General features: G+C 43.4%; 3 protein-coding genes across 3 annotated transcripts; all 3 read left to right on the top strand.

Moving 5' to 3' along the window:
- Window positions 1-18: 18 nt before the first annotated feature.
- On the top strand, window positions 19-3,173 carry LOC130539064 (retinol-binding protein 1-like). Its single transcript, XM_057057150.1, has 4 exons — window positions 19-1,126; window positions 1,280-1,458; window positions 1,992-2,093; window positions 2,721-3,173. The coding sequence occupies exons 1-4, from the start codon at window positions 1,054-1,056 to the stop codon at window positions 2,769-2,771; spliced, it is 405 nt and encodes a 134-aa protein (XP_056913130.1). The 5' UTR covers window positions 19-1,053; the 3' UTR covers window positions 2,772-3,173.
- Window positions 3,174-4,361: 1,188 nt separating this feature from the next.
- copb2 (COPI coat complex subunit beta 2) lies at window positions 4,362-10,269 on the top strand. The gene is made up of 22 exons (XM_057055805.1): window positions 4,362-4,515; window positions 4,918-5,055; window positions 5,198-5,284; window positions 5,481-5,607; window positions 5,744-5,892; window positions 6,013-6,159; window positions 6,323-6,422; window positions 6,525-6,667; window positions 6,764-6,963; window positions 7,047-7,157; window positions 7,247-7,335; window positions 7,426-7,532; window positions 7,616-7,759; window positions 7,875-8,005; window positions 8,144-8,351; window positions 8,474-8,584; window positions 8,672-8,886; window positions 8,974-9,112; window positions 9,206-9,343; window positions 9,443-9,520; window positions 9,621-9,761; window positions 9,861-10,269. The coding sequence occupies exons 1-22, from the start codon at window positions 4,513-4,515 to the stop codon at window positions 9,954-9,956; spliced, it is 2,802 nt and encodes a 933-aa protein (XP_056911785.1). The 5' UTR covers window positions 4,362-4,512; the 3' UTR covers window positions 9,957-10,269.
- Window positions 10,270-10,635: 366 nt separating this feature from the next.
- Window positions 10,636-20,733, top strand: LOC130538352 (segment polarity protein dishevelled homolog DVL-3-like). Its single transcript, XM_057055806.1, has 15 exons — window positions 10,636-11,194; window positions 12,495-12,564; window positions 14,384-14,499; window positions 14,736-14,848; window positions 15,009-15,147; window positions 15,847-15,937; window positions 16,026-16,095; window positions 16,183-16,322; window positions 16,407-16,483; window positions 16,560-16,627; window positions 16,719-16,868; window positions 17,863-17,994; window positions 18,123-18,290; window positions 18,422-18,625; window positions 19,516-20,733. Exons 1-15 carry the CDS (start codon window positions 11,034-11,036, stop codon window positions 19,872-19,874), a joined length of 2,058 nt encoding a protein of 685 aa, XP_056911786.1. The 5' UTR covers window positions 10,636-11,033; the 3' UTR covers window positions 19,875-20,733.
- Window positions 20,734-20,869: the final 136 nt, after the last annotated feature.

Here is a 20,869-nt window from a genome sequence, read left to right as displayed (position 1 = left end):
TCAGAAGTGTTGAAAAATTCAGCCAAAGGTCTCAAAGTTGTATTTTCCAGTGAACATCCTAATGCAATTTACAATCTTCGTGGTTATTTTATAGCTCTGGCCAAACATTCTCCCATGAAACTGTGAATTTATACATAAGTAATATTTGTTTTGAGGCTATCAAACGTGCCTCCAGGTGACTTTTTTAATTCTGAGCTGTGATCCACTGGTCTGTTGTGTCTGTAGCGGAGTTCTAGGAAGGATTGATTTAGGATCTTTTCACACAGGGTGTCAGCCAATCTGTATTTTTCCCTATCAAAGGATTTGAAGTAATCCTGGCAGAGGCTCAGCCACAGGAGATGTTTACTGGCTGAGGCCAGTGGCTGAAAATACCACTGTGAGTGATGCAGACAGCCATTCTTCCTGTGTCTTTGTGTTCCGCCTGTGCAGGATTGAAGCAGTGGGCTGGTTGCAGTTGGGCCAAAGGGGAGATTAGCAAATTAATTAAGTTATTTAAAAGAGGGCGAGAATAGATGCAGCCTCCATTGTGTTGGATTAAACCGTTCAGTTCGGATAATTTGATGTGGTTCTGCTTCATCCTCTATTTCGTGCGCCGTAATTGTTCATTCGACATTTCTCTTCATTATCTGATGGCTGTTAGCCGGGCAGCGTGATCAGAATCTAAATATCACGTTATTCAACACTAACACGGGAAATCTGCCACACGTGGAATTCCTAAACCCGTGTCCGTTGAAGGGAAGGTGCGTTCTGGGTTTAATCCCACACAGGCGGAGTAAGCGTTCTCCATACAGCGCAACACAGTCCACTTTACATTATGTGTACATGCCTTGTGTTCCCGGGGCCATGGTGGGGATTGAGGGGTTTACGTCGTCGGAAGGGGTGAAGTGGGAGGCGCACCTGAGAAAAATGAAATGCGCGTAATCGGATTAAATCGAGTTTGGTTCAAATTGAGGCGTTTGGGGGGTGAGTTTTCCGTACTCGGTGAGATTCAGCCGACCGCAACAGGCCTCCTGCTTCACTGGACGTCCGCACAGCACCTGAGAAACAGCCAACATGCCAGTCGACCTGAACGGATATTGGAAAATGATTTCCAATGATAATTTCGAGGAGTACATGAAGGCTCTAGGTGAGTAACGGGAGAGCGCGCCAGCATTGCGCACGACAGGGCGCGCAAATTCGAGACACCTATTGACACAAACGTAAATGCACTTTCTTGCATCTGACAGTGCTTCCCTTCTGTTTCTTGTTGCTTTTTCATACTTTTCGGGGGCCGTCACAGATGTGAACGTCGCCATCAGGAAAATCGCCAATTTGCTTAAACCCGACAAGGACATCACTCACGACGGGGATCATATTGTCATCAAAACCCTCAGCACCTTCAAAAACTACAACATGGACTTCTATGTCGGCCAGGAGTTTGAGGAGGATCTGTCGGGGGTGGATGACAGAAAATGCATGGTTGGTTCAAGGAGATGAAAGGTTTTTAGGTGGATTTTAAATTTGTCTGATAGAGGAAATAGACCAGATATTTGTCACTATCTCTCTGTTGAGGACAAAAAGTACATTGTCACCTTTGCTCTTCTCTGCCCAACGTAAAAGAAAGCCTGCCTTGTTGTGGAGGGATTTAACTAGATTAAAATCAGCATATTTGATGAGATTTGGCCACATTATGCAAAACTTTAGTCAAGTTCCTGCAACTGATGAAGCCCGGCAGCTAATCCTGCAGGAAAAACTGATTATTAACGGTACAAAGGGATCAAAGATTATTAAAAACCCCTGTTTTTCCTCATGCTGATTATAGATGACATAAAATCTGTTTAGGGTAATTTACCAGACGGTCACGTGGATTTCTCTGTGCATTATTTCTGAGTAATTGATATAACGTGGTAGAGCCGGAGCCTCACTCCCACCATCTAAACGTTTAATATAGGAATAGCATTTCAACCACGTCGTTAAATGTATGTTCCCGTTTTTCTCCCTGACACATGCAGACGACTATCACCTGGGAGGGAGATAAGCTGGTGTGTGTGCAGAAGGGAGAGATCGAAGGACGCGGTTGGACCCACTGGGTGGAGGGAGATGAGCTTCATCTGGTGAGAAAAACAGCAGCCCCTGCAGTGAATATTAATGACGGAGCAATTTGGATCTTATTGCCAACTCAACATACCTCTCAGCGCTGTGTGTGTGCAGGGGAAATATTTTATGTCTGGCTGTAACATAACATTCGTAGCATAGGATTAGGAGAAAAATATCAAGGGAAGCAAACATCTTATTTTTGAGGGAGTTCTTTTAAAGCTCTGTGGTTAACAAGTCATGGAAGGGCTCATGTCGGTGTGGAAACAGGCCATGAATATCACATAACTATTGCAACAATATAGCTTAGCAATTTATATCATTGAGTCCTCCACAAACAATGATTTAACAAAATTATGTGGTGTCATTGTCGGATGTCGGATGTTGTCAACCAGCAGCGAAAAACTTGGTAAGTAGCGTCTAGAGCTGAAAAGAATTTGGAGCAACCGTGACCTCTAGTGGTCAAAATACAAAGTTCATTAGTCAAGCGGAGAGTCCCTTCTAAAAGCTTATCTATGAGTAATATAACGACACAATAGGTGGCTAATATAGGTTCATACACACTAATACAATTATTAGAAATGTACAGAGATACTTCTGAGGCTGATGTGATTTGAAAACAGTAAATTACCATTTGTCCTCTGCAGGAGTTGAGAGCTGGAGGAGCTGTTTGCCAGCAGGTGTTCAAGAAGACATAAGGTGGCTGTTATTAACATCCGCTGACACAGGCACAGACCCGCCAGACCCAGTTCAGACACGATAGCCTATTCTCTCTTGGATGTGTACCACGCTTTATACAAGCTTTAAAATTTTCTGTTATCAAAACTATTATTGCCAACTGTCACATTTTTCTTTTTGTCTCTACAAGATCATGAATTTAATGGACAGATCGCAGGTTTTAGGACATGCAATGTCTGGTGACTCCAGTTTTAGATTCCGTGGATGGAAAATAGATAGATGTGTGTGATATAGATTTAAATGTCCAGTTATATCAAATAAGACGCTTGTGTATTTATAACTCCCACTTCTGGGAATGCATCTTTAATAGCAACAATCAATCAATAAAGTGAACTGAATTAAAAACTGTCTTTTCCCTCCCATATTTGTCTATTCAAAATACATTTGCAGCTGCTGGAATTGTAGTGGGGAATATTTTCAAGCTTCAGTCATACAGCTGGCGGAATCAGCTCTTTAGTCTTCCTCCTCATAACAAAATGCCTCTTTCTATTAACAAATGTCACCACTTTCCCACTGATGCCACCTCACTTGACAGTGGAATGACTCCTTTCCCTGCACCATTCCCTGACTAACATCAACATCAGGACTGTCACTATTCTGGAAGGCATCAGTGAAAAATAGTTTGTGGAAACCAGTGAGAAGTATGAGGCTTATCTGAAAGCACTCAGTGAGAAACTTTGAGTGGATTCCATTTTGGTCAAAGGTGTCTTTTTTTGTTCAGGCAGTGGCTCATAACAGGGTGACTTGAAAGCGTGGACTAGTTCCATCCGCGACAAAATTGTCCAATTTCATGCTTCCAATGCTCCCCTGATTTGTTCTGTGATGCAGTTTCTGCCTCAGTGTTGGTGTTTTGTTTAGAACAGTCACTGCACAAATGGTTTGAACTTTGAAGTTATTTCAAGTGATTTTTCATTAGTTTTTTAAAATCATGACTTAAAACTGCAGATAACCTTTTGTCTTGGCAATTTTACAAAAATAAATATATAAAGAAATTTCACTCCAGGGAGGTGGGTGAGACAGCAACCAGTTCATAAATATTGCATAATGTATGTGAGCTTCATTTAAATTCTATAATCAAATCACCTATGAAATCAAGTTTTCAATGCAATGACATTGACTCTATAACTGCACAATGCAAACTTGTGATCAATTCCAATAACCACCTAAAAAGAATTTTGCACTAAAGGGATCCATGACATCTGGTGACATGGAAGGGGTAAAAGTTGGAGTTAAGGGAGAAAAGGTCAATTGTTCCTGGATGTTTGTCGGTATGACAGAAAAAAATAATATTGACAAGGTTACTGGTAATACGGTTATAATGATCCATGCAAGATAATGAGAACATAATTTCATCACACTAAAAATAAACGTTTCAAATTAGTTTGAAAAACATTAACTGTAATTTTCATGGTACGATATCTCCTCTTCACTCTGTGCAAGATATTTAAAAAAATCATTAAGTAATTGAGCCAATAATCTGCATGTCTTTTCTGTCTTCGTGGCGTTTCGTCATCTGTCTGATCACACGTCGCCTTATTCTGACGTCATCCTGCCGTACATCAATTCACGCGAGATTTTCTTTCAGGAACTTCCACGTCAGTACCCAGAGCTCCGTTCGCTCAAGTCCGAACATTTGGATCGGAATTGCAGCTGTTCAACATACATTTTTCTGATTTTATTCTGACAGCACGAGGATAAAATATGGTGAGAGACAACGAAATACCCTTAATCCACTATTAGTGCCTTAAATGCGACCGAGTCTTCCTTTCTAACCCTTAAATGTTTCATTATTAGTGCACCTTTGAAATAGCTTAGTTGCTAACTGTGTTCATTAGCTTTTAGCTAACTTCTTGAGCATACATTTTCACAAATGTTTGCAGTTGAGTGTAATGTAATTTCTTGTCTTGTTTTGAGTTTCATAGTACATGTAAATGTAGGACTATCAGGAAGATTTAAATGCTTTAGCCTTCATGTTAGCATGCTAACAATTACGCAGGCTTTACCATCTGACATTATGGGTTTTGCCATTGATTAACAAAGTGCAGTTCTTGTATATAGTATTACATTGCCATGCAAAGCAACTCATATTGAGTTTATATTTCTCAGCCTCTGAGGCTGGACATTAAACGGAGGCTGACAGCCAGGTCTGACCGAGTGAAGAGTGTGGATCTTCACCCAACAGAACCATGGATGCTGGCTAGTCTTTACAACGGCAGCGTCTGTGTGTGGAACCACGAAACACAGGTATGGCCATAAAAAATACATAGAAACACAGATTCGCACACATGCCTTGTGACATTGTAATAAAAGGCTGATTTTACTTTCGTCAAGAGACGGGATCCAGTCACAATTATCACAAAGCAAGTTTTTTTTGTTGTTGCTTCAGACTCTTGTCAAGACATTTGAAGTGTGCGACCTCCCTGTCAGAGCTGCTAAGTTTGTGGCAAGGAAGAACTGGGTCATCACAGGAGCGGTGAGGCTTTCTTGTTGGCATTTGTGTTGGGACATTGACAATGGTTAGCTTTACAATCCACATTTATAAAGATAGAACAAGCTTAAATGTGTTTACCTTTGGAGGTCCATGATGAGCTTTTGGCTGTGTTATAGTTAATGACATCTGTTTCAAGCAGTATTTAAACAAAATATCTTCCTTTTTCCCCTGTGGGCAGGATGATATGCAAATCCGTGTGTTCAACTATAATACCCTGGAACGCGTGCACATGTTTGAGGCCCACTCTGACTACATTCGTTGCATTGCTGTCCATCCAACGCAGCCCTACATCCTTACTAGCAGTGGTATGCTACCAAAAGTACTTTTGATTGCTAATGCACTAGACTTCAACTTTATTATAACAAATGTGCCTTCATAACATCATCTTCAAGTGCATTTGGTTGGACATATACATGAAAGATTATCTTTGTTTCTACACAGATGATATGTTGATCAAATTGTGGGACTGGGAGAAGAAGTGGTCATGTAGCCAGGTGTTTGAGGGTCACACTCACTATGTCATGCAGATAGTAATCAACCCCAAGGACAACAACCAGTTTGCCAGTGCTTCTCTGGACAGAACAATTAAGGTGCACATTTTTATCATCCTGAACATGTTGTATTTTCTTCTTATTGGTTGAGTATTGCACGACATTGCATCAGATTTTATAGATCAGGGTCATTTTTACATAACTCTTATGAAATTTCAGGTTTGGCAGTTGGGCTCTTCATCCCCCAATTTCACTTTGGAGGGACATGAGAAAGGAGTCAATTGTATCGACTATTATAGTGGTGGAGATAAGCCTTACCTCATCTCAGGAGCTGATGACCGCCAAGTCAAGATCTGGGACTACCAGGTTTGAAGTCATTCATCTTTTCATAAAACAACTTATCACGTAATAGAAAATAGGCTAAATTCACTCCGAATATATACTGTATTTTTTAACATTTCTTCTATGGTCAGCAGTTTAGAAACGTCATATACAGTAATGTGCATCTATCTTACTGTCTGTGTTGTAGAATAAGACCTGTGTTCAGACTCTGGAGGGTCATGCCCAGAATGTCTCTTGCGTTAGCTTCCACCCTGAGCTGCCCATCATCATCACTGGATCAGAGGACGGTAAGAACGTAACTCAACCTCTCTGCTATGGACAAATTACTGCATTTCTGCAACACATACCGTCCCTGGCCTTGTTCATCACTGGTTTAAAATTCTCTGCAGGCACGGTGCGCATCTGGCATTCGAGCACATACCGCCTGGAAAGCACTTTGAACTATGGCATGGAGAGAGTTTGGTGTGTGTGCGGTCTCAGAGGTTCCAATAATGTGGCTCTGGGTTACGATGAAGGCAGTATCATCATCAAGGTAAGTAAGAGAGTAAATATTAAATATCTTTGAAGTGCACCAAGAGCCAGTTAACTCACATCTGTTTTTGTCTGTTTGTTTCTCCCTATGTTGTAGGTTGGTCGTGAGGAGCCAGCCATGTCCATGGACACCAATGGGAAGATCATTTGGGCTAAACACAGTGAGGTACAGCAAGCCAATCTGAAAGCTATGGGAGATGCTGAAATCAAGGATGGGGAGAGGTTGCCTTTGGCTGTTAAAGACATGGGCAGCTGTGAAATTTACCCCCAAACCATTCAGCATAACCCCAATGGAAGGTATGTATATTCATATTTTGCCCAAAAAACATGCAGATATCCTAAAAACTAAAGGTCGCTCATTTGTACATTTATGTGCCCAGGTTTGTCGTGGTGTGTGGAGATGGAGAGTATATCATCTACACTGCAATGGCTTTGAGAAATAAGAGTTTTGGATCAGCTCAGGAGTTTGTCTGGGCGCATGATTCCTCTGAGTAAGTCCTGTGTTGAGGAAAAAATAAACTTCTGACTCTCTCCTCTGATCGGAATGTTAATTTCAGCCCTCTTTCATTTTTAACAACAGGTATGCCATTAGAGAGAGCAACAGTCTGGTCAAGCTATTTAAAAATTTCAAGGAAAAGAAATCTTTCAAGCCTGATTTTGGAGCTGAGGGTACTTGATCTCCTTTGTATTATTATTTTTTTGGCTATGGACATGAGTTGTTTTTCCTTTAATTTATCTGTTCTCATTTTTTGTATACAGGCATTTATGGAGGTTTCTTGCTTGGTGTAAGATCTGTGAATGGCCTGGCATTTTATGACTGGGAGAACACTGAATTGATCCGTCGCGTAGAGATCCAGCCTAAACATGTACAATGACCAATCTGACTGTAGTTCAATTCAACCCCCCAAAAATCTACATTCTTTATTGATAATTTTTGTTATGTGTTCAGATCTTCTGGTCAGACTCTGGTGAGCTGGTCTGCATTGCTACAGAGGAGTCCTTCTTCATCCTGCGTTACATGTCAGAGAAAGTAGCTGCCTCACAGGAGAACAATGAAGGAGTCACTGAAGATGGTATTGAAGATGCCTTTGAGGTTGGTTCTTTAATTCAGTTTCTAGTTTTCCATATCAAAGTCTCAAGTCATTGTTAAATTTAGACTAAAGCTATGACAGCTGTATTTAGTCTTCCTACTTCCTTTTGTCTTTCAGGTGCAGGGAGAGATTCAGGAGATTGTGAAGACGGGGCTCTGGGTTGGTGACTGTTTCATCTATACCAGCTCCGTGAACAGGCTCAACTACTACGTAGGAGGAGAGATTGTCACTATTGCTCATCTTGACAGGTAAAACACAGACTCTTTTAGCTTAAAGTCACCTTGTGTTATAATAACCAACTGTGTGTCTCAGAACACTGAAAGCTTTATAAAATGAGAATATTTAACAATTAAACTCCGATCGCTGTGTCTTTTCCACCTTTGTAGAACCATGTATCTTCTGGGTTACATACCCAAAGATGACCGCCTGTACCTGGGTGACAAAGAGCTCAACATAGTTAGTTACTCCCTTCTGGTGTCTGTCCTGGAGTACCAGACTGCTGTAATGAGAAGGGACTTTGGAATGGCTGACAAGGTACTCCCCACAATTCCCAAAGAACAGAGGACCAGGGTGGCACATTTCCTGGAAAAGCAGGTAAGGGAAATAAAGTTTATTCCAATTTATTAAAATGGGGGGGGGGGGGGGGGGGTTCAGTTTAAAATGACAACCTAGTGCTTGAAAATGCTGATGCTTTATTTTTCTTTTTTCCTTTTCAGGGTTTCAAGCAGCAGGCACTGGCTGTGTCCACAGACCCAGAGCATCGGTTTGAGTTGGCACTGCAGCTGGGAGAGTTGAAGATTGCCTACCAGCTCGCTACTGAGGCTGAGGTACGAGAATCCTAGCTAGATTTTAAGGTAGGATCTAAGGTAAGCTGCTGCCTGTGTTTCTTAGATTTCTCTTTCTAATGTCTGCAGTCGGAGCAGAAGTGGAAGCAGCTGGCTGAGCTGGCTATCAGTAAATGCCAGTTTGGCCTGGCCCAGGAGTGCCTTCACCACGCCCAGGATTACGGCGGCCTGCTCCTCCTCGCCACAGCCTCTGGAAACACCACAATGGTGGGCAAATTGGCTGAGGGGGCAGAGAGGGATGGCAAGAACAACGTTGCCTTCATGACCTACTTCTTGCAGGGGAAGTGAGTATCAGATGCGGGGCTGTGTATTAAACACGATTTGCCAACTGGTGTAATTTGTTTTTGGCACGTTTCCTCTTTTCCCACTAGACTTGATCAGTGTCTGGAGCTCCTGATCAAAACAAACCGACTACCTGAAGCTGCCTTTCTGGCTCGAACCTACCTTCCCAGTCAGGTGTCACGTGTGGTAAAATTATGGCGAGAGAATCTGGCTAAGGTCAACCAGAAGGTAAGTTCAGTTTTAAAGATTTTTCCTAGTATATAGATAAGTTTAAACATGCTCGTTTGCGTCAGTTTAGGTGACCATGGTTCTCTTTTATAGGCTGCCGAGTCTTTAGCAGACCCTACAGAGTATGAGAACCTATTTCCAGGCCTAAAGGAGGCATTCGCAGCAGAGTCTTACCTCAAAGAGACCTGCTCGGGCACCAGTAGGCCTGCCAGAGATTACCCTCTCGTCACAGTGAGTTTTAAATAGACACAATTGTGTTGGGTGCACAACAGTTACAGCTGTCTCAGAATTGTCTCTGTTTTGTCTTCACAATGTCCATTCTTTTTTTAGCTCAATGAGGACAGAAATATTCTGGAGGAGGCTCAAGGCTACGAGCCAAAGGGAAGCGTCTTTCCCCCCGTGTCCAAGGTTCGTCTGCAGCGCCCAGTGATCTTTTTTTGTAGACAGTTTGATGTGATCGGTTTTCATCAAGGATTTTTAAAATTGATGATTTTCCTGGCTGACACAGGATGGTGATGAATCAGAGGCAGCGGTTTCCCCCACCTCTCCAGCAGCTGTAATATCTGCACCGCCTGAACCGACTGCTCTTACAACAATGGAGAGAAAAGAGGAAGAGGAGGAAATCCTCATAGATTCAGAAAACAAGAAGGTTAAACCATTTATTTCTGCTAATTTCATTGTATGTGCTAACATGACACAATTGTCAGGGCTATATGTTAATTATTTGATCTGGTCTTGATTTGTTTAGAGTCTGGATGAGCTGGACGTGGATTTGGACAACATGGACCTGGATGACATTGACACCTCTGATGTTAACCTGGATGATGACTTCCTGGATGATTAAAATCTCCCCGGCACACTTCAGAAGCTATTTAAATAAAAAGAGAGACCAAACCCCCCCCATTCCCCTTTTTTGTATTTGTATGAAAAATGTTATATTGTTTGTCTCCTGGAGTGATGGGATGAAAGAAGATGGTAATGATGATATCAGTCATGTTTTATTCTCAAATAAAATAGACAAGTTGGTCTATCAGAGTCCATTTTGTACACCATAACTGATTGCAAAACTTTGTCGAGTGATTGAAGCTGTGTTTCTCTGTACCTGCAAAGCAAAATTCCTTCAGTCTAATAAACTGCAATTGCTGTACATACTCACAGTTGACTTCAGTATTTCATTGTCAAGATATAACAAAATCATTCAAAGTGCTAAAATTAAACCAAACATTTCACCTCTGCAGAAAATGTTACTAACATGCAGAACAACATCCAACATTTGAGGCTTCACTGTTTTAATCACCGTATGTATACTTTTCACGTTCCATTAAGTTAAATGGCCTAATTTATCCTTTTTTTAATTAAGAACTCCCAAGTGTTTAGTAGCAAAACCAAACTCATGGGACCACAATGTTGCCATGCGCTGCCTGTCGCAGCGCCGTCTTCCGTTGCTATTCCCCTCCTCTCCTGTAGGCGTCGCCCCTCAGAGGCTGCCACAGATGGGGTTATTTTTTCAGTTCCGTGAGCGAGTCAGCTCAGAAGAGCAGCGATTGCTCGGCAGCTAAGAGGAAATCGACCTTTCGGAGCTTGGTTACCATTCCTGCGTTTTGACGCTGTTACTGGGATATTCGTCAGCTTCCAGAGTCATATTGCAAGCTTGAAGCAAACGGGAACTATAGCAATTCGATGTTCGGTCGGTGGACAGACGCTTGCGTGAAAATTAAGGTGCGTTTTGAATAGAGGGGGTGATACTGGCGTAGAATAGAAGGAACCGGAATTTTGCTGCGCGTCAGTCACCCAGGGAGAACCGGGAGGACCACGGCACAGCCGCCGCCAGCGCCACGGGGAGTCGGGGCCCGAGAGGGAGCCTGCGAGGCCCTCGGCTTGATGCACCCTGCCTGCCCCGTCGTCATAGCCGCTGTCCGAGATGGGGGAGACCAAAATTATCTACCACCTCGACGACCAGGAGACCCCGTATCTGGTGAAGCTGCCGGTGCCAGCGGACAAAGTCACACTGGCGGACTTCAAAAATGTCCTCAAGAAGCCAAATTGCAAATTCTTCTTCAAATCTATGGACGATGACTTCGGGTAACTGAAATGTGTTTAACATGGCGTCAGCGTAGCACTTTATGGGTTTCCAAATAACACAATGGTGCTAACATGAGCAGTTCTCTTGGCTCAGCTGTCTTGTCATCAGTTTGTCGGTGCCCGGTTCTCGATTATTTGCTAGCCCGTCAGTTGGGCTCCTTTGTTAGCATAGCTGCTAGCCAGGCGACCCGCATCTGGTCTGTTCAGCGTCCCGGTGCCGTTTGTTTACATTGCTTTAGTGGCCAGCTATTTCGCCGTGTCTTCGCGTCGTCTGGCCAAGTTTGGTATTTGTCAGCTTTGCAAACACCTCCGACAGCTTTGGGGGCCATTAAAAACTATAGTGCATTGAGTGGGAAGCGCCGTCATTGACTGCATAGAAGTTAAGCAGCGGTGTTGCGTCGTTCTCGGTAATGTACGGGATATTTATGCAAAAGAAAGTCGGTCTCAGTCAGGGAAAGGGCCAGCTTTAGTAATTCCAACAGGGCCTGTTGTTGTTGTCTATTAGCCCCAGGAATGCAGAGTTGGACACTGGAATGCCCTGTTCATCACTATGGCAGCTTTACGAGTGTTCTTTTGTGCTAAAACATGACTGCGAAAGTCAACGTTTTATATTACTCCAGACAGAACAGTTTAAATTATGTTTTCAAAGTTGGTTTATGATTTATTTTTTTTTAAAACAACTCATGTACAGGTCATGGTCTTGCAGGTTCTTCTAATATGCATTGGGGGGAAAGGATCTACAGCTCTTCATGTAAATAAACAAGATTAACTTTTACCCCCACAGTGTGGTATAGATCTATAGCTGAAGCAACCCGTCAGACAGGAATAGTTGCTGCCTATATTGACAAAGAAGCTCAGTGTCAACAGCCACTCTCCCCTGGGTGAAAGGCACAGTTACTCATGGCTTGATTTGCCTCCAGGGACTGTTTAACAAGGTGTTGTCAAGGTACCAGCTGACATCCCATTCTTGCAACCACACATTGAAGATTCACACATCTGTATTTGTAAAAATAAACAGGAAAGCCTTCTAGACCAGTTTATTTTGGGTGGTTGTTGATATTCTGGGATTTGGCTTGGTAGCAGTAAACTTTGAAGAAGTAAGATCTTTTCAGATGAACCCACGGTGTAATGGGTACATTTTTAAAGCGGCACTAGTCGTCCTAGTTGTCGGGGTTTGCCCTGGTCGGTGTGAACACTTCCTATAAGAATGGCCTCTAAATGCAGCCTCATGTTTTATTGCCTTGAGCGTGCCTTTGTTTTGGTAATGGTTTACTGAACTGGAACATTGTTCTTTTTACAGGGTGGTAAAGGAGGAAATATCTGACGACAATGCAAAGCTGCCCTGTTTTAACGGACGAGTGGTGTCGTGGGTAGGTTCAAAGTGAATCCTAGACGCATTTTTCCGATTTGTAAATGTCATGCTGTTGTCATCGTGTCTGTATGGAGTGGTAGCACACGTACATGTGATTCCCATCCCTTCAATTTCCAGAATCTGTGTGATTGCCTAATATGTCTTAATATATCGCGATAATGACCTGATCTACAAGCAGGCTTTACTCATTTTGTGATTACCGCACTTCTACTGGCTGGTAAATCTTTAAGGATTTTCACATGCTAGCCACCCCATATACACACACACACACACACACACACACGAAGATAGTTTTACATTATGTAGGTTCTGAGAAAAACAGAGCAATACCATACTTGCCACCACCAGCACTTGGCCTCCCCCTGTCCTTTTCTTAGCATCAAAATTGAATTTTGAGCAAATGGAATCACAGGATAGGTGGAAAACACAACAAAGCTTCACTCCACGTCGTCTAACACTGAGCTTGACTTTCCCTGGCAGGTGGGAGGAATAAATTAAGCGCTATGTGTCGTGATGTAAAAGGCAATTGGGTAATTCATTGCAGCGAGGTAACAATTATAGGCCCACTGTAGAGTCGGTGGGGTTTTTTCCCTCATTAGATTTGCATGAGTGTAATTTACTGCGCTCATCCTGGTGCGTCGCTGTTGTGGTCATTTAAATTATAAGCAGTTTAAGGTTCTTTGCGAGCATGTTGTTCTTTGCAGAGGCCATGGAAATATTCCATGCAAATGGAAATGTTATCTGTGTCACACCGTGTCCATTTGTTTGTCTCCACTGAGCAACTGTTGGTTCAGTGACCTGTGACTGTCCTGTTTAAGGGGCTGCTCAACTGTCATCACAACCCAACAGTTCTGTTTAATTGTCGGCTAACAACCTAACCCCTGCCTCACCTCATCGTAGAGTATGTATTTTTGGGGTTTTCCAGTTACATTTTCCTCAGGTTACTAGTGAGGCCTTATTTCTGTCAGTCTTTATCACACACAGACACTTAGACTGCAAATGTTCAGACTCTCTGTAACCACAGGTATTGTACTTTGACTACCACAACCTTGCCGACCGCAGGAAGGTCGAGGGTAGATTCGCTAACCTTTGTGCAGTGGAGCTAAAACAAACAGTTTTTGGAAAGATTTCTGCTCCGGAGTCTCATCTGAGCATTTGTTGGTTTTGTTCTCCAGTAAACAGAATGTTTTTAAGTGTTTTGGAGAGGATTAAGTAAAAAAATGCACAAATACAAAGCTCATTAAATGCACAAAAGTCATTTAAGAATATACAGTGTGTTATTTATTATTTAATGGCCTGAGTAGATGCGTCAATCCTGCTAACATGATGTGATAAAACAGGGGTTTTTCTAAAGCGTTTGTGGAAAATGTGTACAATTATAGCCACAAGTGGCAGGGGTATGGCATAAATAGTTATTAGTTATTTGATTCTTTCCGCCAGTCATTGGCTGTGCACAATGGAGATTATTCGTGCTTATTTCTTGCAAACCTTTCTTCTGTTTACAGAATAACAGAACAGAATAATGAGCCATTCCTCAAAGGTCCTTTCTTTCAGAAATGCATTTCCAGCTTTGGTCCATAAATGCTGGGTTGTTCTCTCCACACATCGTGACGCAGTGCCTTGGCCAAATGTGGCAGCGCTTTTATTCAGTGACATTAAAATGGGACGTTCCATCCAGCCCACAACTGTGGTGTAACGTAAACGCGCTGGTGCTCTGCCGGGGCTGTGCTGCCCACTTGTTAAGCATCTGCAGTATAATCTTCCCCGCTGAATATTTGTCTCATTCCTCTGGCCGACCTTCTGTCTTTTTGTCTCAGTTGGTCTCAGGAGACGGCGTCCACGCCGACGCAGGCTCTGTGGCAGGTAGCCTCGAGGCAGCACCTCCTCTGGAGAGGACCGGGGGCATCGGAGAGTCAAGACCGCCTTCTTATCAGTCAGTACCTACAGGAAATACTTTCTGATTATATTTTTTACAGTGAACTGTGTAGTTTAAATAGTACTTGAAAACGTTAAAAGCTCTGCGAGCCAATTAACTGTAAAACCCCGCAAATCTGATCATTTTGTGTCAATTTTGTAACTGAGTAATTCATGTAGGTAGCTAATTATTAGATCACCTGCTCAGCTGTAAAGTCCTGTCCGGGTCTCTAATCAGAGTGTCCTCCTCTGCAGTGGGAAAGCAGCGAGTGGACGGGACAGTTTGGACAATGACACCGAGACGGGTTCCATGGTGTCTCAGAGGAGAGAGAGGGAGAGGCCGAGACGAAAACACAGCCACGATCACGGTCAGAAGAGAGCAATCACGCAGCATCTTTCATTTTTATCGATTTGTTATCTGCAAAAACGTTCAGTTTCAGTCTGATTTTTTTAATTTTCTTTATTTCTCTTAAATATTTTTTTTCCTGGCTTTACCTGTAAACCTTCTGCTAACGCTACTGTCTCTAGGCGGACGGCAGAATGGGTATTCGGCCTCTCGGGCGCTGGGACGCGGGGCTGCTGACTACGACAGCTGCTCGTCCTTCATGAGCAGCGAGCTGGAATCCACGTCCTGCTTCGATTCAGAGGATGACGATGCAACCAGCAGGTCAGATGTCTTGTTCTCAGTCTGTGTGGTTGGAGGAATGCATCAGAAAAGGGCTCTGGCAGAGATTTTGCAGAATAAAAGTGGTTTTAGTGGTTGCCTCAGATTTTCCAGGAACGTATCACCACTCTGCTGTTGTCAACTCGCTCTTCCTCCTTATTCCTGCGACTTTGATTTCTTTACTCTTCATACAGATAATCTCAACTTTACCTGGATCTCAGTGTCAGAAATCTCATAACACCTTCATAAAGTTTATTATAAAATATGAAATAATGCTATGGAGCTAAAAGGAACGCTTGAATTGGATATTCAGACCGAAGATGTGGAGCTTTTTTTGTTCCGTCCGATGTTTTTCCCTGAACACAGCAAAATAGAAAAATACAGGCAGCGGACAGGGTCTGTAACCAATCGCATAACTCATGGTTTGGATGGTTATATGGTTTGGAGTCACGGGTTCTATTCTTTTCCAGAAACCATTTGGGGTTGCAGATGTTGTATTCTGTCTTGTTTTCCTGTTCGTCTTTTTCAAAAATGAACAATACAGGAGCAACTTAAACAGGCCGCACGTCCACCAGTTCACGGTTTTCTAACAGATCGAGTGATCTTGTCTGAGGCGGCAGGAAAATGAAGTTGGTTTTATGGATTCGGGAGGATTTTTACAGTGATTCTTTTGCTGTTTCTAAGACATGTTGTTCTTTATAGATTCAGCAGCTCTACTGAGCAGAGCTCTACTCGATTAATGAGACGCCATCGGCGTCGCCGACGGAAGCCCAAAGCCTCCAATATGGACAGGGTGAGCAAGCAAACCAGCAGCATAAACTTTCATCTAGTTGTCTAAATGTCTCACATTTCACTACTTTTCTGTCAAACATTATTTCCAGTCGTCATCATTCAGCAGCATTACAGACTCCACCATGTCTCTGAACATCATCACTGTCACCCTCAACATGGGTAAGTAACCCAAACACCTGGCACCTGGTGCTCAAAGCTATTTCACTAGCCGACTGCAGCCTGTTTGACATGCTTGTGCACTGACAGAGAAATACAACTTCCTGGGCATCAGTATTGTGGGTCAGAGCAACGAGAGAGGGGACGGGGGAATCTACATCGGCTCCATCATGAAGGGAGGAGCGGTGGCTGCCGATGGACGCATAGAGCCTGGAGACATGCTGTTGCAGGTGTGTGTTGTGGGATTCACTGGCACAGTTGTGGGAATTTCTAAACCTTGCTACATACAATAGTTATGATTTTTGTTTCCTTAGGTGAACGACATTAACTTTGAGAACATGAGCAACGATGACGCGGTGCGAGTTCTCAGAGACATTGTGCACAAGCCAGGGTGAGCTGCACGTCTAGCAGAAGTATTATTTTCTTCGAACTCGAATAAAATCGCATCTTTCCATCTCTCACCTCAGGCCGATTACACTGACCGTTGCTAAGTGCTGGGATCCGAACCCTCGGAGCTGCTTCGCTCTTCCCAGAAGTGAGTTGAAGCCTGTTTATTTTCACCCCAACTGTAATTCCTGCGTTGACATCTTTACCTACATAACACGTGCTCCTGTACGACCGAGCAGGTGAGCCGATCCGGCCTATCGACCCAGCAGCGTGGGTTTCCCACACGGCAGCCATGACCGGGGTCTACCCCCCATATGGCATGAGCCCGTCTATGAGCACCGTCACCTCCACCAGCTCCTCCATCAGCAGCTCTATCCCTGAGACCGAACGTGAGTGCCATCGCCCCCCCGCCCCCCCGCGTTATTAACACATATCTGTCTATCTTCTGGTCAACTGCTGGGTGAAGCTTTTAAGTGTATCTGACAGTGAACGGCAAACTGTTGACACAAGACGACAAAGCTGGCAGTTTTAGATCCAGACAGGTTTTAGTTGCTGAACATTTATGCTTGGAGTCCTCAGACTCTCTGGAAAGGCAGAAAAAAATCCATTTCCCTCTTTCAAGTGTGGTTCCACCCTCTCCCTGCATTCCATTGAGAACTTTCTGCTCCTGCTTTTACTGCCTTTAAGCTCACAATGTCCATCTGCTCAATAAATCAGGTCAAAACTCGGCCGTAACTCACAACTACCTCTCCTCGGTAATCTATGGCAGAACTTTGAGGTGTTTTTCCCCCTCTTAATATAATTTCATAATCAAAACATAGTGTCGGGTGAATAAGCTTTTTATGCATTTGTGATTGAAAAAGGACATTTTTAAAAGTATACTTTGGCTTCTGGGGAATATTTGCATTCCTGTCCAATTGTTAAATTTATAAAGGAAAAGTAGAATTGCAATAAATGATGCTTTTGAGGAGCAATAAGTCACTCACTTATCATTGACATTATAAGGCACATTTTAGGATCTGAAATTATTATTAGGCATAAAATGAAACAAGTTTTATTTTGCTGGATTATCACAAAGCTTTCTGGGAAATAAAGCAAATCAAGAACGGTGGAAAGTTTTGTCTTTACCAGCACAGTAAACCAAAACAAAGACTACAGGAAGCACTATTTCCCAAGAGAAATAGTGTCTGGTTCGAATCTTCTGGTTACAACAGTGCATTTGATTGCGGCCTAAAGTCACAAAAGCGTGTCTTGATGGTTTTGATTTTTAGGTGAGCCTTGATTTCCTTGTCCTTGGAGCTGGTTCCCTTGCATTTAAAACTGTGGTGGATCTGTTTGGCAGCATTTCTGCACGTCCTCTTATCTCCCTCTCCTCCTCCTCAGGATTTGATGACTTCCACCTCTCCATCCACACTGACATGGCAACAGTTGCTAAGGCTATGGCCTGCCCAGAGTCAGGTCTGGAGGTGCGGGACAGGATGTGGCTGAAGATAACCATCGCTAATGCCTTTATTGGTACATCTGGATTTCTTCATTTTGTACATTATTAATTTTATTAGCTTAATTTATTGACAGTTTCATCTGTCAGAACAAAGGAGGTAAAACGCAAGTACTTGCCTTACAAATTTCCCCTCTACTCTCAGGTTCTGACGTGGTTGACTGGTTGTTCCACCACGTCGAAGGGTTTTCCGATCGCCGAGAAGCCCGTAAATATGCCAGCAACCTGTTGAAGGCCGGCTACATCAGACACACCGTCAACAAGATCACCTTCTCGGAACAGTGCTATTACATCTTTGGAGACCTGTGCGGCAGTAAGTGAACACAAAGATCTCCTTTAGACGTTCCCGCGGGACAAATTGGAGCCTCCTGTCCTGGCTGTGCCATCAGCTGTTCCAGAGCAGAGCAAACGTTGGATTCTAAATCCGGTCTTGCTCTCCCTCAGATATGACCCACCTGTCTCTTCACGACCATGACGGTTCCAGCGGGGGTGCCTCAGATCAGGATACCCTGCCCCCGCTTCCCCATCCCGGGGCAGCTCCTTGGCCCATGGCTCTACCTTACCAGTTCCCCATTCCACATCCCTATGACCTGCCGCAGCCCTTCCACGGTGGACCAGGAGCTGGAAGTGCAGGGAGCCAGCACAGTGGTGAGTAGCCCACCTGAATGTTATTAATATTCATGTTTTAACTTGTACAGTGTGCAGTACGAAGGTTTAGCACATATTTACTCAGATGAAATCACTGAATGTATGTATGCCTGAGCTCCTGTTCTCTTTGAGGACAAAATCACAAGCTGTAAACATTTGTTCAGTCTACAACTTTATTTATGCAGATTGTCTTTAAACTGTACAAAGCAGAAAAAAATTTGCTGTGTTTCACATCTCATTTAATTACTAAAAACCCACAAAATGACATGTCATGTAATAGTGTCAACAGCTACACTTCCCAGCTAAGTCTGGTAAAATATCCCCTCCAGGCTCCCTCCTCCTTTGCATCTCATTTTGTGTGTTTAAAAGGTAGAAATAGAACTGCAGTCCAGTGGTTTTAGGAGTTATTTGCACATCCTGGGGGGATATTTACTGGACTCACTGACTGTACATTACTTCATAGGTTGTTTTTGCTCTTTACCATCATGGTGTAAAGAGTTTGTACATTTAAAAGATGATCTTTCATCTTGATGTCATAAAATGAGCTTCATTTGTCATATAAAAGATCCTGATACTGTGGACTGATTTCATTTGATTTAGAGGGAATTGATATTTTTTTATTATAGAAATGTTATAAATCCTAGATGTCTGTGGCAATAAAAATGAACCCATTTAATGTCTAATACTGCCTACGCTGTCACGTCCTTGTAAGGCAGCGAATGCTCGGTGACCATATCTGCATTAGTCATGCAGCTCTCCCGCAGTCTCCCATAAACTGGGTCACTGCTCTGCTTCACTTGCTTGCTGCTTTTCCGTACCTCTAGTGAAAAATAAAAAATGATTCCAGTGCTGCATCTGAGTGTAATCATCGTTTCATCCTCTGTCTGCAGGAAGCAGCGGATCCAACTGCAGCAAGAACGAGGGCCCCAAGTCTGGCGGCAGCGGCAGTGAAACCGAGATCCGGAGCCACCGAGCTCCAAGCGAGCGCTCAGTGGCCCCCCCTAGTGAGCGAAGCATCCGCAGCTCCGTCAGCCACCGCAGCGCCAACTCCCACTCCTTAGCGTACGGCCCCGGCCTGGTCTACGGTCCCCCTGGGCTGCCACCCCAGCCACCACATCTGTCGACATCTGCACCTGGCGCCCCGCCAGGCAGAGAACTCGCCTCCGTGCCACCGGAGCTAACCGCATCACGCCAATCCCTGCGCCTGGCTGTGGGCAATGCTGGAGAGTTTTTCGTTGATGTGATGTAACACAGTTCATAGGCGAGTACCTAAGTAACGGTTTGTTTCCGGCGTCGGTCTGAGACGAGGAAAGATGGGGGGGCCACTTCATGAGCTGTAAACCAAGACCCAAATTCTGTTCTTCCTCGAGCAAATATGGAAGCAACTCTGTGTGGATAAAATGCTCCTCTTGTGCTTTTGCTTCTTAGTAATAGCGGCTATACTTTCTTCAATGAAGAAACCTACGCTGCTGCTGGAAATGGAACCAAAGCGCCTCTCTGATTTTCCACTCTTGGGCAAGGCCGTGTTTGCATAAGGACAAAGAGCGAAAGAGGAAGGCGGGCAGTGGAAACGGCTGCGGAAGATGACTGTGCGCTTTTCTACATGGATGTCTTTTTTTTATTTGTACTCCTTTATTCTTCTCTGCCTTCCTTATCTGCTGTTTGTCCCCCCCCCCACCCCTGTTCACATATCGGAGCCTCCTCTCTCCCTCTGGTGCTTCAATACTTTTAGACCTCTAACGAAAAAAGAAATGCTGAACAAACACTAACCCTTAACTTTATTGAGACTTTTAAAATGTCTGCACGACCTAAGAAAGAAATGGATAAATGTGTACGTAGTGCAAGAAAAGCTGTCCTTGCTGTAAGAAGACATTTGTTCTATTATGTATGTAGTTGCAAGTTTCATTTTTTTTAATGTTAAACACAAGCATCTAACTCCATGAGTCATTTTTACATTACACGTCTGTAATTTCATCTGTTAACCAGAGTGTGTTCAAACTCTATTGTGATAATGTATAACGGTAAACAAATTTCTTACGTCTTTCACACTACTCTTTTTATTGAGGAAAAAAATGTCTTTTTATTTATAAATATAGTTTTATGACTTATGGCGGCCTTGGGTTTTCATTTGCATGTTTGAATGCTACGGTCGTGGGGTTTATAGAAGGTGAGGTCATTGGAATTTAAAGGCAGGAGATACCAGGCAAGATTAGGAATGTGAAGGCTGTGCAATCTGGTGCACAG

This window comes from Takifugu flavidus, chromosome 15 (assembly GCF_003711565.1).
Source record: "Takifugu flavidus isolate HTHZ2018 chromosome 15, ASM371156v2, whole genome shotgun sequence".
Classification (NCBI taxonomy): Eukaryota; Metazoa; Chordata; class Actinopteri; order Tetraodontiformes; family Tetraodontidae; genus Takifugu; species Takifugu flavidus.
Note: the sequence above shows the minus strand (reverse complement) of the source record. Positions and strands in the feature narration are given on the sequence as shown.

Bases quoted from the DNA above. Each gene is read 5' to 3' on its own strand.
- LOC130539064 (XM_057057150.1), top strand. From the start codon at position 1,054: ATGCCAGTCGACCTGAACGGATATTGGAAAATGATTTCCAATGATAAT. The intron at 1,127-1,279 runs GTGAGTAACGGG...GGGCCGTCACAG, and splicing joins GGAGTACATGAAGGCTCTAG to ATGTGAACGTCGCCATCAGG. The intron at 1,459-1,991 runs GTTGGTTCAAGG...TGACACATGCAG, and splicing joins TGGATGACAGAAAATGCATG to ACGACTATCACCTGGGAGGG.
- copb2 (XM_057055805.1), top strand. The intron at 5,608-5,743 runs GTATGCTACCAA...GTTTCTACACAG, and splicing joins CTACATCCTTACTAGCAGTG to ATGATATGTTGATCAAATTG. The intron at 7,158-7,246 runs GTAAGTCCTGTG...TTTTAACAACAG, and splicing joins TGGGCGCATGATTCCTCTGA to GTATGCCATTAGAGAGAGCA.
- LOC130538352 (XM_057055806.1), top strand. From the start codon at position 11,034: ATGGGGGAGACCAAAATTATCTACCACCTCGACGACCAGGAGACCCCG. The intron at 14,500-14,735 runs GTCAGTACCTAC...CCTCCTCTGCAG, and splicing joins TCAAGACCGCCTTCTTATCA to TGGGAAAGCAGCGAGTGGAC. The intron at 17,995-18,122 runs GTACATCTGGAT...CTCTACTCTCAG, and splicing joins CATCGCTAATGCCTTTATTG to GTTCTGACGTGGTTGACTGG.